General features: G+C 37.9%; 1 protein-coding gene across 3 annotated transcripts in view; it reads left to right on the forward strand.

Moving 5' to 3' along the window:
- The window catches only part of Tafa1 (TAFA chemokine like family member 1), a 475,053-nt gene that overhangs the window by 367,852 nt on the left and 92,148 nt on the right, over positions 1-15,053 (forward strand). For 2 of the 3 annotated variants that reach the window (XM_010608044.3, XM_010608043.3), the window contains exon 3: positions 13,843-13,983. In XM_010608044.3, coding sequence (XP_010606346.1) covers positions 13,843-13,983 — 141 coding nt within the window. The remainder of the gene's footprint in view (positions 1-13,842; positions 13,984-15,053) is intronic. The other variant, XM_010608045.3, reaches the window with a different exon arrangement.

Consider the following 15,053-nt stretch of genomic DNA (forward strand, 5'->3'; position numbering starts at 1 on the left):
GACTTAAAACAACAAAGATTTATTCTTGACCATGTAATATACCTGCTGTGATTTAGCAGTGCTTCCGTGTTTTTAGGAGTTATTCAGAAGCAAGAACTCCTGGAGAAGCCATCATCTGAAATAGAGAGCAGCAAACTGTGGCCTATAGGCAGAATTGGGCTCACCACCATATCTGTATGGCTCAAAAGCTTAGAATGGTCTTTAAATTTGTGAATGGTTTAAAAATTCAAAAGGGATTATTTATCACATATCAAATTACTTGAAACTCAAGTTTCCATTTCCATAAAAAAATTATTAACATACAGCGATACTCGTTTGTTTATGTATGGTTTAGAGAGCTACTTTCAAGATACAACAGCGGAGTGTGGTAGATTCCCCTAGCAGATGGCACACAAAGCTAAAAGTATTTACAATCTGGACCTTTACAGAAAAGAATTTGCTGACCAATGACCTAAAATATTGCTGGCCACCACACCAACAGGAAAAGACTTAGGAGGGTCTTGCACAAGGCATGTAAATCTAATCTCAGGATGATGGTAATATATCATTTCCATTAACACTAGTTGACTAATCACAATCATGTAGCTCTTCCTCTCAAAATGGGGTCAAGAAATGCCATATGCTCCAGAGGAGGAGAGACAGTCATGCAGCACTGATGGCTAATAATAACAGTTGCAATAATATCAACGGCAAATATTTGCATTATTTTTATCTTTCTCCACCATTTTAATCGCCTCGCCTGTGTTCATACTTTTATGCTCACAATAAGTCTCATATAGTTCTAGTATTTTCTACACTTCACAGATGAGAAAACTAAGACAACAAAATGTAAATGATCTTCCTAAGACTAAGAATGGATGCATTATTAAACCCTAGTGAGACTGGCTCCAAAATCTGATCTCAAATACTATGCCCTTGCCCATCCTACCAAGAATGTATCCTCTGAGACTTAATAAATCTCAGCCATTAATACTACAGGGCCCACAGTTCCTCACAAAACCCTTACTTATAAAGCTTGGTAGACACAAGAAAAAATATTAATGTTAGCGCTCGTATCACAGCTTTGCAAAATGTTTAATAATCAGCTTAGCTGTTTGCTAGCTATCAACCGCATAAATGAAAATAAAACATAAAGTGTATGGATGTGTATGTGGCTACCCTATGAGTACCACCAAAAGGACTTGCAATTTAGGATCCACTCTGACTCAGCAAGAAGTCCCACCAATGGGCATTAGCCCTAAACTGAGAATGCATCTTTTGGGAATAGGTGTTTTATAGTCGCTTTTCCCCTGCCATCTCAAATTTTGTTTTCACGTTATCTTTTCACCGAACCAACTCAACCATGTTCTCCTATGCACATATTTTCCATTTAGCTGGAGGGAAAATATGTCATACAGTAGTTCTGGTTTAGAGATGACAGATTTGGTGTAATCACACTGTTTTCTTTATTTTGTTGGCTGAACTTTTATGTTTCCAAAAAGATATTTGTCATTCACTTTCCATGTTTCTTTTAACATCTATCATGCTTCCCAGGAAGGAAAATGGAAGAATGATATTTAAAGGGACGTTTAAAGCTTACAGTTATTGTTCGGCTTCCTTCTTAACCTGTATTCAAATTTGCGTGCCATTAAATACATGTCATAAAGAAACAAAGAACAAAAATGAAGAGTTGAGTAGATGAAACAAGAAAGCAGTATAAAAAGCACATCAGATATCTACCAGTACATGACTAGTTTAGACACCTGGGTCTTTTGACAGGAGGGTCCTGGACTTGGGAAGGTAAATGTGCCTGCTTTCTGTGTTTCGTAATTCTGTCCTTCCACCTAAACTCATGTCAGATGTACCTCCTCCAGCAGTGTCTTTGAAGCTGGGTTCATTTTTTTATATTAATAATAAGAAGAATTACAGCTAATTGTTAGGCACCTTCTGTGTGCTGCTTGGTGTACTACTTTTTGTATATAATATAAACGTTCACAACATCTTTAATAATAAAGATTTATTTAAGAAGAACCTCGGTTTAGAGATTACAAATTGCTCTCGATTGCCCACATACCAGTAGTAATCCAAGTGATACTGATTATTTGAGCTATCAGTTCAATATTAATGTATTCAACCTGTCATGTCAGCATTTCATATAATTCTAGAAAAATTAAGATAGCCAGAAAAGTTGATTATATAAAATAAGATCACTGATTTTGTTCTAGAAATTCTTTCTACATGATACCTAGCTTTGCACAATGAAGAACGAAAGCCTGACCACTGCCCAACTGGACCAAATAGCATCATTTAATGTGAGGCTAAGGAAAATCTTATGAAGATTTAGACTGGAAGTGTTTCCATTTAGAGCTGAACAGCAGTCCTAGCTGTTTTCTAAGCCTCATTTCATTTCGAATGTGTCCTAATCACAGTAATAGAAAACAACTTATTAATTTTAGATCACTTGTGCTGTGACTCAGTTTCCAGAGACATACATGGATTTCTAGCTTGAATGCCACGCGGGAATAGAAGCTTCCCCTCTAATTGTTTTAGGAGCTACCCAGGCTTTGACTATCTTCCTTGTTTGTCAATAAGTCATTTCTAAGATTGCATTTATTGGCAATATGTCAAAGGCAAGTATAGATCAGATAAGCACATTTGAGGCCAGAGAATAGGGAGATAACTATGTTATATCCGCACCCTTTTTTTAACAAGCAATTTTATGTCCAGGCCATCACTTACATTTCCTTCCCTAATTCTATCTGAGTCCTCCCTGTTGAAAAGGAATAAATGTTCTATAGTATTATAAAGGCAGAAAAAAAATTAAAGATGCTTTCTTATAAACATATTTCTGCATCTTTGAGTAATATTTATTTCCATGTCAGTAGAACACTTGGAATCCAGTACAAAAAAAATTAATTTCTGCAATGGAGTTTCAACATAGCTAATGTATATGCTATTTAATAAAATAGAAGAGACATCTAATGCATGAGAATTACGTTGATTGTGATAATACCTTACTTTTAGCAATCTTATTCAAGTGTACATTAATACCTAAATGCAGTTAACCTAGTCATGTGCCTGAGATAAGAGTAGAAAGATGGGTGTGAGGAATGGTTCATGTTGATGAAAAGAAGAAAAACAATACGGGTATTTTTCTACCAATAATCCACAGTTAGTCAAAGATGATAATTCTAACAGTGTTAGTAACATCAGAGATTTGTAATGCCTACCCTGAATCAAATATTATCATACTCCCTTGGCCTAAATGCACTTTATTTCATACCAATCTCATCTTCAGAACAACCCTACATAGTTGATAATATCATGCACATTTAAAAGATGAAAACCTGAAGTGTGAGGTGAAAAATAGTAGGAAACATGAAATCCAGTACTTCAGTCTTGGCCGTCAGCTTCTTGAATATGTACTTTTACCTATTATGTGATACTGTCTCAAACATGGCTCTCCTGTCCAGAATTTTTCTCTTTTTCCACATCTGTCTATCTTCTGCATACCCCATAGCCCTGGAAGAGAGTACTTATTTATTTAATCTCAGGTATAAACAAATCAAGCAGACATTTTGCCCTGCTCTACCAAAACATGCTTAAAGATCCATTAGTGTCTATCTTGTCAATGATTTACAGACAAAGATGCTTAGAGCTTCTTTACAGTCCATTGGGTCAATAAAACATTTTAACACAGTCTTAAATTTGCAATTCTGACATCCGCTACAAAAGATTCCAAGACAGCTATTTTTAGGGTCTTGATTAAGAAGTTCTATAAAAATGAACCTCAAAAAGTCTGTACTTTTTCTTAAATATTATAGCTTTTAAAGAAAGGAATCCCTTGCAATAAAGTGACAATGCCAAAATACCAATAGTCATACCACTCTTTACATTCCTTAATCTATGTTTTATTCCTTTCCTCCAAGATTTGCCTTTAGCTATAAACAGAGATCTTCTCTTGACTATTAATAAGGAATAATGTTTTCTTACACCTATCTTAATTGCTATTCCTTTGTTATAGTATTTCACTTGGAATACAAAGTTTTTCTTTCATATGTTTGGGGTTCACTCAAAAAATCAACGTTTTAAATTAATTCTTCTAGAAGGTGCATTAGAAGGTCACTTCTTCTCACAAGATACATTTATCATTCAAGTTCCTCTTCAAAAGAGAACACATAATGACTTCTCAGGAAAAGTTCCATAAAGAGTAATAATGTTTATTCAATCTTTCTTCTCCTGTTGTTCTTTCTATTCTTGTGTCCTTCTTTTTACGTTCTTTTTTCTTCCTTCCTCTGCTTCTTCCCTTGCTTCCTTCTTTCCATCATACAGTCATGTAATCATTAGGTCATTTAACCCGTGTGTCAGTTTCTACTGTTATTGAATGCACTAGAGATGGAAAAGTAACCAAGATGTGGTAGCTGCCACCGTGGCGGGTCTAGCCATACAAAGTGACCAGGAAATGAACCAAAGTTTCCACTTAGGAGGAGTCATGCTATAAACGTTTTCTAGGAGGATGTGAATGAGGGTTGTATTGATCAGCTTTCTTTTAACTTGGATACAATACCCAACACTTGTAAGTTGAAGGAGGAGAGATTTAATTTGGCTCATGATTTCGGGAGATTCAGTCCATGGTTGGCTTAGACACAGTTTCCAAAACAGAAACATCACGAAAGAAAGGTGCTTAATTCACAGCCCGGAGACAAAGCAGGAAACACAGTGCCAGAAAGAAAGGAGGAGTAAGAGACCAGAAATAGACCCTAAGGTCATGCCTCTAGACACACCCAGAAGTCTGTCTCACCAATTCCCTAGCTGACCCCAAGCCAATCAGTTGACACAATTGAATTCAACCACCACAGGGGTCAAAAGTTAGTCAGTGAAGAAAACTTTCATTTAAAAAATATGTGTAGACCAAACATGTACCAGATTCCAAGATTAGTACTGGAGGCACACAGGTGAAACAGAAAAATTGCTCTTCTTTCTTTCTTTTTTTTTTGGAAAAACTGAGATAATATTTTAAAAATTATAAATCATGCTATATGAATATCATTATGGAAAAAATTTTTGAGGTGAAAAATCATATAACAAGGGAATATAATTTGCATTATGGTTTAGGAAGATCACCAGAAGACCTGAATGAGGAATACAGGGACACAAATACACACACACACACGCACACACACACACACACACACACACACACACACATGTAGATCCATGTGCCAAATACATATGCACACCAAATACAGGGTTCAGACTTATGTTCCTTTTTGTTTTATTTTTAAGGCAATTATCTATATTTCAACATATGAACTCCCCTAGTATAGCTTCTCCTTTCCCAGAAAACCTGCTGTTGTGATAACTTTTAATTGCTTGTCTATGTTTAGTCTTGGACATGAACCCAACACCAAAATATACTACTGAAAGTCCAATTCCTTGGCCGAGGAGAAGAACTAGACACTAGCAACTTCCCACAGGTTCCAATTCTAAAGAAGTGACTCAGTGTGCAGCCCAGAGTGATCCAGTTGGTTTGTGTAAGGTGTATTTGTTGTATATCCAGTCTGAGGAAGAACTCTGGTTTATGATGCCAAACTTCAATTTTTAACCATATCCCTGGCAGCCTTTCCTAACCTCATCCTTCTCTTTCCATCCAAAAGACATAATTGTCATAAGAGGAGAGCCTTTTTAAAGAAATATTATCCTTAGTAATTCATCTTCCTTGTATTTATGCACTCGTTTAGGGTAAGACGGTGATGCTCTGAATTGGGAAGGAGGGATTATTCCTAGGAGCATATTGGGCTTGTCGTTTTTTAACTTCTCCACCTCAGCAAGAGTTGCTGCTTCCAGAAATAATCTTGAAATGATGTCTTTCTAATCCTTCCTGGATATTAGAAACTTACTTTTCCTATTAAGAGTAGGTTTGATAATGTACTCAGGTCTCTGATAAGCCCAAGAGGAAGAGTAAAAGGGAAACCAGAACAATGCCATGTGGAGCTTCCTTGCAGGGAACTTTCCCTTCCACCTGTGCAAACATAGGTACAAGGAAAGAGAGGCCAGGAGGCCAGTTAGAAGACTTGACAAAGAGCCAGAACTAGGTATTTGTCATACAACCAGTACATCTAACTTTTTCATATTGGTGTACATCAGCCAAATAATTATTTGATGTATGTTCTAGTCAGAAAACAACAATAGAATTCTGTATAGAGCTAGGACTAGGATGTAAGGCTAATTTCTTACTGATAAACTATCTTAGATGTGTTTTTTACAAAGTGATGACAGGACCGATAATCTGGAAAATCTGAATGGTTCAGACAAAATTCACATTGGTGTTCTTCCAGCCACATCTTCTACCATTAGTTACAATAGGTACCTCATCTGTCTTTTTTGCTAGATATATGGATCCTGGGTGAAAGCTGAAAGTAGCTGTTTTCCAGATAATCCATAAGTTTAAAAGGAAAGCTCGATTTTCTGACCACTTAAACAACTCTGTTTTTGAGAAGGCATAGATCATCTTAAAATCAATTTGACTTAGATTGAGATGAAATTTAGGAATGGGTTGGCATTGGTGCCAAATGAGAGGCCTGCAATGCCATTATTTGAGTAATATCACTGCTATGATGTTAAAAGGATATTTGCTTAGGCTTGAAAGGGAAGCTTACCATGTAATCCTTAAAACACAAATAAAATAGGTCAAAGGGTACAGACTGTTAGTTTCCAGAAAGGGTTGTGACAAACCTAACTCTGCCTTTTATTGGGGAAAAATTTGGGGTTTCCAAGCAGCCAGCTGATAAGCAAAATAGTAAATAAGTAGTTCTAGTCAGTTCTAGAGAGTCTTTAGAAATTCTCTCTGATGATTAAGGTAGAAGTACAGGATTTTATTTTTGCTAAATTCGACCAGCCTCTCACCATATTTTGCGTGGGCAAAAGTAAGTGTGGGCTCCAGATATAGCCAAGAGGTAAAAAAAATATAGAAACAGTGTGTGGGGGGATATGGTTTATAAGCTTTTGTATTATACTAGACATCTAACCTTGCCAGTCACATTCCATATCTATCCATTAAATACTTGTAGTTTAATAGTAGATTTATAGAGCAGATAAGTACAGTTTTCACTTTTTCTAGAGGAGGGATCCATTTAAAGAAGACACCATTATAGTGCATGTTAAAAATAAATAACCGGAATATCAGTGAATTTTCCACCACTGAAGGCAACTGATGTCCCTCAAGTAATGCACAGAGCCCCACGAAGCATAACCTGAGAACAAAGGATTGCACATATCAATGAGCCTTTTCCTGTCAAGGAAATATTTTCATTTTGTTAAAATATTTTCATTTCGTCCACAGAAGCCATGGTCACAGGTTAGATTGAAAGATTAAATTGTTCTGATTGACAGTGGCTAGGCCACTCAAAAATGTAAACCTTGGGAATTAAGAGATGTCAGTTGGATGAGCCAATCAGACCTTCAAAATGTTGGGACCCTGGGAGGTTCCCCTCCATGTGCAGACCTGGTGTGGACCATGCAGAGATGTACCTGAGCAGCAGGTGTAATTGAAGCCATAGTTATCAACACCGAAAGTCATTTTATTTAGAGCAAAACTTTCCTGTATTCCTGCATTCGAATCGATCATCTGTGAGTCTAAGGAGGATGTGACTTTGTTATATACAGAGATTTACTAACAATAGATCACTTGGACCGGGGTTTAGCTCAAGTGCAGCCACCTCCCTTGCAAGTGCAAGGTCCTGAGTTCAATCTCCACCACAAAAAAAAAAAAAAAAAAAAAAAAAAAGAAAGAAAAAGAAAAATAGATCACTTGTCAATGTCCAGTGACTGAACTCTCCTCCCCTTTCTGGAAAAATGGTAGCATGTTTTACAAGGGCAGGATGAGAACAAAGCAATATATATGAGGCCAGAGGATCTGGTGTCTGCTCTGAAGGTTGTCAGGGACTTGGTAGGTAAAATGTGGGCAAGCTTTTAGCAAGGGACAATAAAAAATAGTGACTATAAATTTTTTAAAATTCACTACAGCAAAAGACAAATGCTACTAATATTCAAAATAGTCCCTTTGAACACACTCGCTCTCTTTTTTTTCTGCTCTCTGAAGTGTTCTGAAAGTCTTTTTTTGTGAATGTCTTTAGTTGTATTATTGCGACTGCCTCAATGCTCTAAGTGGATTCAAAAAGTTTTCTTTTGGTGGTCATTTTGATTTGGAGGAAAAGCCAGAATTCATATGGTACCAGATTCAGTGAATAAGGTGAAGGAGAACAAACCACAGTGTTTTGATTTGACAGAAAGTTCCAGGATCATAAAGTGTAAACTGCTTCATAAAGTGGCAGGAGCAATAGCATAAGTGTTTTAAGCAAGGGAGAGTTTTTTTGCAAGAAATCAGTAGGAGTCCAGTGTGGTGGAACACACCTGTAACCCCAGCTCTCAGGAGGCTGAGACAGGAGGATCACCATGAATTGCACCCTAGCCTGACCTACAAACTGAGCACATGGCCAGCCTGAACTGTGTAGTGAGACCTTGTCCCCCCAAAAAATATAAAATAAAATAAAAAATAAAAGAGAGATCATTAGATATATACTTTTCATTATAACTATTTTTATTGAAATATTCGTGGCATGTTTTGATCATACCTGTAAGTCATTGTTGATCTCAGATTTGCTTCTATGAAGTGATTACAATCAGAATCTCATTGGGCTGGGCTAATATCCAGACTATATAAAGAACTCAACCCCCCAAAATAAAAGGCCCAATTAAAAAATGGGAAAATGAAATGCATACTTCATGGAAAAAGAAGTGCAAATGGACAATAAGTACATGAAGAAATGCTTAGCATTGCTGGCCATTAAGAAATGCAAATTAAAACAACATGGACATTCCATCTTAACCCAACAAGAATGACCATCATCAAGAAATCAAAGAACAACAAATGCTGATGAGGCTGTGGGAGAAAGGAAACCCTTCTACATGTTTTATAGTAACGTAAACTAGTGTAAAACCATGTGTTATGGCTTGTATCTAGATGTCCCCTCGAAGACCCACACAATCATAGGTGGGGCTTTTCAGAGGTGGCTGAATCTAGGTTGTGTGATGCTGGGATTAAGGGTGTGCGACTACTAAATGAGGCCACTGGTTGGTTTGGCTCAGTTCTCAGTGTGGATAATGCATAAAGAAAATATAGTATTTACACACAATGGAGTACTACACTACCATAAAGACAAACTTGACTCATTTCTAGGAAAATAATTGCACTTTGAGACCATAATGTTAAGTGATACATGAGCTTAAATATCACATGGTTTCTCCTGTATGAGAAACTAAAACTGTAAATAAAGAACCAAATAAAACATAGTATGATCTTTCTCAAAGGGAGGAATCACGATGTGGAGGGAAGGACTCAGGAGGGGAGGAGGGTAAGGGGATGAAAAAAGGAATTAGAGATGTTATATACATGTACCGACTCCAAACAAGGATTGTAAACATTATTTATTGTAAATGTACTAATAAAAAGTAAAATAAAATGAGTTTAAAGCTCACAATATATTTGCTATGGTGTTGTGCACATGGGAAAATGTAATGAATGCTTAACCCCCGTTAATACTATTATCAACATTAATTATATTGCTATACACTTGCTCTAAATGTACATCCTTACTAGAAAATGTGGATGATAACAACAGTCCTATTTTTATCTTTAAACAGTATCGAAGATTAAATAAAATTTCTGTTAAAAGCTTTTTTAAATCTTGATATGATGGAAGACATCATTTAATATATAAAACATAGAAATCTCTGTCCTTGAGTTTACATTCCTATATGGGACACATAGACAGTAAGTATAGTAAATGAGTAAATTACAGGCTGCATTTTAAATGAAATGCTTTGGAAAAGGAGAAGAAGTATATGGAAACCAAGGTAAGGGAGCTCTTAAGAGTCAGCTGAAGAACCTAGGATTTACAGTGGACCCTTGACTTATGAACTCAATCGGTTCCTAAGGGCTGGTTGTAACTCAAGTTGGTTGTATGTCAATACAGCTAAGATTTAAATATTTGCCTGGGTACATGTTATAGATATTAAGAAGCAGATTAATTTTCCATTAACCTAATTAATCCAAGTTTTTCGAATGTCAGGCTGGTCATAACTTGAGGATCTACTGTATTTAAATAGAATGATCAACTGGGCCTCTGATGAAGTAACATTTATGCAAGGATGAAGAATTTAGAGAGTGGGCCAGAGGTCTGCTTAGACCCACTTGAGCCAAAGTGTCCCAGGTAATCCCTTAGGAAGGGATTGTGTATGGCATGTTAAAGCAATAGGCAGCAAGGTGACCAGTGTCCCTGGAGGAAACAAGAAAAAGCAGAAGCAGATGGGGTCAGAGATACCGTGGTGGGGAAAAGGGCACCTTGGATGCTACGCTTTGATAACTATTCCTAAGCAACATGCCAGATGTCTTTTTATAAGTTTTTCATCAACAAGGAATGATTACTTGTGACAAGATCAGAAACCATGAGTTTTGCAATCTAATAGATCAGAGTTATACTTGTGTGACCCTGGGAAAGTTATTCAATGTCTCTGAGCTGCTGCTTTTCATCTACAAGTGAAGGCAGTGTCTTATAAAATCACAGGGACATTTATAATTGATGTAGGTAAAGTTCTAGGCAGTGTCCAGCACCCAAATGAGAGCTCAGTAAATGGAAGTAGGCTCTGAGAATAGCACAAAAACATTCATGTGGCTTATGCTATGAGGAACAAGCTTCCATTACCCAGTGGCTATTTGGGTATCCCTATGTATTAGGGCACCACAAGAACTCAGGTGATCTGCAGTATCTGTCATTGCATCTGGTGGCTTGACCATTAATCAAATAAGGTTCAAAATGCATCATAGGAACTTTCACATGCCTTGTGCTATTTTCAGTCATAAAGGTTGCTCTAGTCTTGTACTAAAGCCAAGTGGTGGCTTTAAAATTAGTAGTATTTTCATGAAGTGTAGAACTAGCTATTCCTGATTTGACTGAAGGCAATTGTAGCAGACAATGACAAGCTAAAGAAACTTGATTGCAGGTGTCTGAGTTAGTGTAATATGTGATTAGTCTTGTCCCATGAACTTTAATCCCAGTGCTGTGTGTGTGTGGACATGATGAGGTATTCTCCCACAATTCAAGTTCAAGCCTTCTTACTTCCTGCTCAGCATTTTCCAATGGCCATTTGTTTCTTCTGACTTGCTATCTTGCACTTCTCCAAACCCTCCTATGCGTACCTGCCAGTGTGGTGGCCCAATAGCAAGACCCAAGTCCCACCAGTCTTTAGCTCTGAAGTTGTTATTCAGGCCTCCCCGCAATTGTGAGTCTTATCCTTGGAGAAGGAAACCCTGTCCAATTTAATTTCCTCTCACATGTGCAAGAAAACTCAGTTCCATCTGCTTTGGTTTATCTTTTTAATTCACTGACCACCCTTGTAGAGAAAGACCGATTCTAGAATAGAACCAGGAAAAGCATAGTAAGAAAAGTATGGAACATCTTGAGGGGCCAGAAATTAAGGAAGATTATTATATGGGAAAGAGACATGGAAACTAACTGAGGGAGATCACGAAATATTCAAAGCTGGCACCTTTTGAACAACATCATTAACCCACCGTTGGGTAACAATTTAAGATATAAGATAAATATCCACAATTTTATACTAATATAAATAAATGAATAAGTGAAAAGATGAAAAAAAGAAAAATCTCTCATGCAGAAGAACACTAAATAATTTTAGGAGATACTACAGCCTGGAAAAGGTGAAGCATAATTTCTCTCTCCTTAAATGTTGGCTGCACAGGGTAACTTCCTTCCAAAGAGTTCAGTATGTAAAATGGCAGGAGAAAAGTGACTTTATAATGAAGAATTTGAACAAGAAATTGAACAATTGCCAGCCAAGTGAGTACCCAAGATTAGCATCAACAGGGATAAGCCTCATTAATAGTATATACCCTTGATATTATGTGATGAAAATGGCATTTTTTTCTCTATGCTCTTCCTCCAAAACTACGTAACCTCAGCCTACTCCTGAAAGAAAAATCAGACAATTTCCATTTGGAAGCCATTTTATGGAATACCTGACAAGTACTCCCCCAAACTGTAAAAGTCCTCAGAAAGCAAGGAAAAACAAGAAACGTTTGGGAATATGCCATAGCCAAAAGGAGCTTAAGAATGTAAGACAACTGAATGTAGTGTGGAATTCTTGATGAGACCCTAGAACAAAAAAAGATAAAAACTAAAGTAAGTCCACCAAAGCCTAGAGTTTGATTCATAATAATGAATACATATGCATTCATCTGTAACAGACGTACCATGCTAAATATTTTAAGGCTAATAGAATAAATTAGGAAATAATGGAGTGTGGTATAGTTGGGGACTCAGTACTACCTTCACACATTTTCTGAAATTCTAAAATTATTCAAAAATAAAAGTGTTTTTTAAAATGCTTCAGGGGGCCAGGGATTTAGCTCAGTGATTGTACCGCCTGCCCTACAAACACAAGGACCCGAATTCAATCCCCGGAACAAAAAAAAAAAGTACTACAGACTCACATATAGTAAAATGCCTTCCTTTCTTAGTATTCATTGAAGCCCTGTCTTTTGAGTGAGAAACCATCCTGATTCTTCAGAAAGGAGCAGTTTCCTCTTCCACGTAGGTCCACAGCACTTGGTATGATCCCAAATCTGCGAAATATTGTTGGGAAGACACAGCAAAATCGCAGCTGCCCCTCTGTGTGGAGAACCACTGAATTGTACTGTGAGTCCTCAGGGAATGGGATGAGGCTGTGTCTAACGTCTTCTGTTCTTCTCCCTCCCTTCTCCTCTTCTTCCCAGAGGTTCTTGAATCTCCTTATGCGCCTCTGTGCTTACGGATGGTAGACATGTCCCTCATAGCCTATAACACAGTAACTTGCCTATGGTGGTATTTAACACTTTTGCTGTGTTTCTGCCAACTGACTTCTAATTGCCAAGAACCCTAAATGTTGTGGGTCCATTCTGGTAGAATGAAAACTATTCTCTCTGTAGTCAAAGCTTAATGCTGGGAAGTTCATGCCTGGTTTCTGGCCACATGCAGCTATCACTTGTATCCCTGGAGTCCTTGCCAAACAGATTGTCTTCAGATCACAAATTCCTACCTGAGTGTTTATCACCCTTGACCCTAACCCAGGAGCTCACTTGCGTGGGACAGAGTTGAGGTTGCCAGTAAGTGTTGATGATGCAAAGGAGCTGTGAAAACGTATGCAGTCACACACCTGGGCCCACTATTTGAGAAAATGTTTAAAGCTCGTACTAATTTCCTCTAGTAACTCTTTCTTTCATTTGTGGATGTGATCTGCATCTGGTAACTGACTTATACCTAAATTTTCAGACCAGCTACCTTGAGAGTGGACAGACGGCAGCAGCAAAAAATGATTTTTAGGCATTTTTCTCGGCACTGTGGGGTTTACATCACTGGGATATCTGTTATCATTAGTGTACTTCAGAGACTCTTCCATGCAAAGATATGACAGGTGGAAGCTCTCTAAATGTCACACGTTTTGATCACATAGTATCTTTCTATGGGGCTTTAGTAGTGGGCATAAACTGTTTTTTTGCCTCTCAATACATACAGTCCAGGACAGTCACATCTTTTAGACTGTGCCTTGGTATCCTATGTTGCTTTGGGAAGATAGCGTGGTGGCGTTTGCCTTCGCCAGGAGTACGCCTACACAAGACAGCCCCTCAATAATGATATTTCCTGGCAACTATTTGTCTAATCTCTATCACTTTTCCCACATCCTCCACAGGCCTGAATGCCCACCGCACCATTTCTAATAATGTCCCCGTTCTTTCTATTTTGCCAGAAGGAGGGACATGTGAAGTGATAGCAGCACACAGATGTTGTAACAAGAATCGCATAGAGGAGCGGTCACAAACAGTGAAATGCTCCTGTCTACCTGGGAAAGTTGCTGGAACCACCAGAAACCGGCCTTCCTGTGTTGATGGTGAGTAGCCGGCTTTACATCCTCATGACACGCACACCGTTGTCTTGTTCGAACTAAAGATGGTTCAGGAGAAATCACAAGGTACATCCAGAATGCTAGAAGGCCACACATGCCATGCTGCAGCCAAATCTTCAAATTCCTGTGTTTTGAGTGCTAGATGTGAGTGAACCCTTTAAAACTCATTCAAATTAGTGTGCCGTGGTGGCAGTGTTGGGAGGTGATCGAGCCACGAGGGTTCCACCCTTGGGAGTGGGATCAATGCCATAGAGAAGACTGAGTTCACCCCTCTTGCACCTTGTCCTTGAGCCTTCTGCAGGGGATAATGCAGCTACAAGATGCTCAGCAGGTGCTGATGTATCACTTGAGCTTGTACTTGGCAGCCCCTAGAACTGTGTGCCAACAAGTTTCTGTTTATTGGGAGTTACCAAGTCACAAGTATTCTGTTATATCAGCACAAAATGGACTCAAACATCTGATTTTTGCTTTCAGATGTCTCATTTTCAACATTTTTCAGAGCAAAAGAAACTTTTTGAGTAGAAAAATGTGAAGGTCCATCCCACTAAGAAGTGATTTTAGATTTAAGCTACATAGAATGATGATAGTAATAGTAAAGATAACATTATTTAACATTCATTCAAAAGGCATTTAATGAGCTCTCACTATATGGCAGGCACCATTCTGAGTTCTTTGGATACCATGTGCTAGGCTGTGTGATGAATATTTCTCATACATTATTTTATCTAATCCTATAACCAATCCTATAAAGCAATATATAAGTTATCTCTTTCTTTATAGCAAATCACTCCAAACTTGCCAGCAAATGTTATCTAACAGTTTTTGTGAATGAAAAATCTAGCTTCTCTGGGAGGCTCTGACTCAGGGTCTCATATAGATGCAATCAAAACCAAATGGTCTGGATGGTGCTGGAGAATGATTAAAAGGTGACCCATTCCCATGGATGTTGGCAGGTGGCCTGTGTTCTTTGCCACGTGGATCTAGGAATTTGGTGTCCTTACAATGCGGTGGCTGGCTTCCCTCAAAGTGAGTAGTTCAGAAAAAAAAAAAAAAAA

Source organism: Fukomys damarensis, unplaced genomic scaffold (genome assembly GCF_012274545.1).
Source record: "Fukomys damarensis isolate Sample0158 unplaced genomic scaffold, DMR_v1.0_HiC HiC_scaffold_28, whole genome shotgun sequence".
NCBI lineage: Eukaryota > Metazoa > Chordata > Mammalia > Rodentia > Bathyergidae > Fukomys > Fukomys damarensis.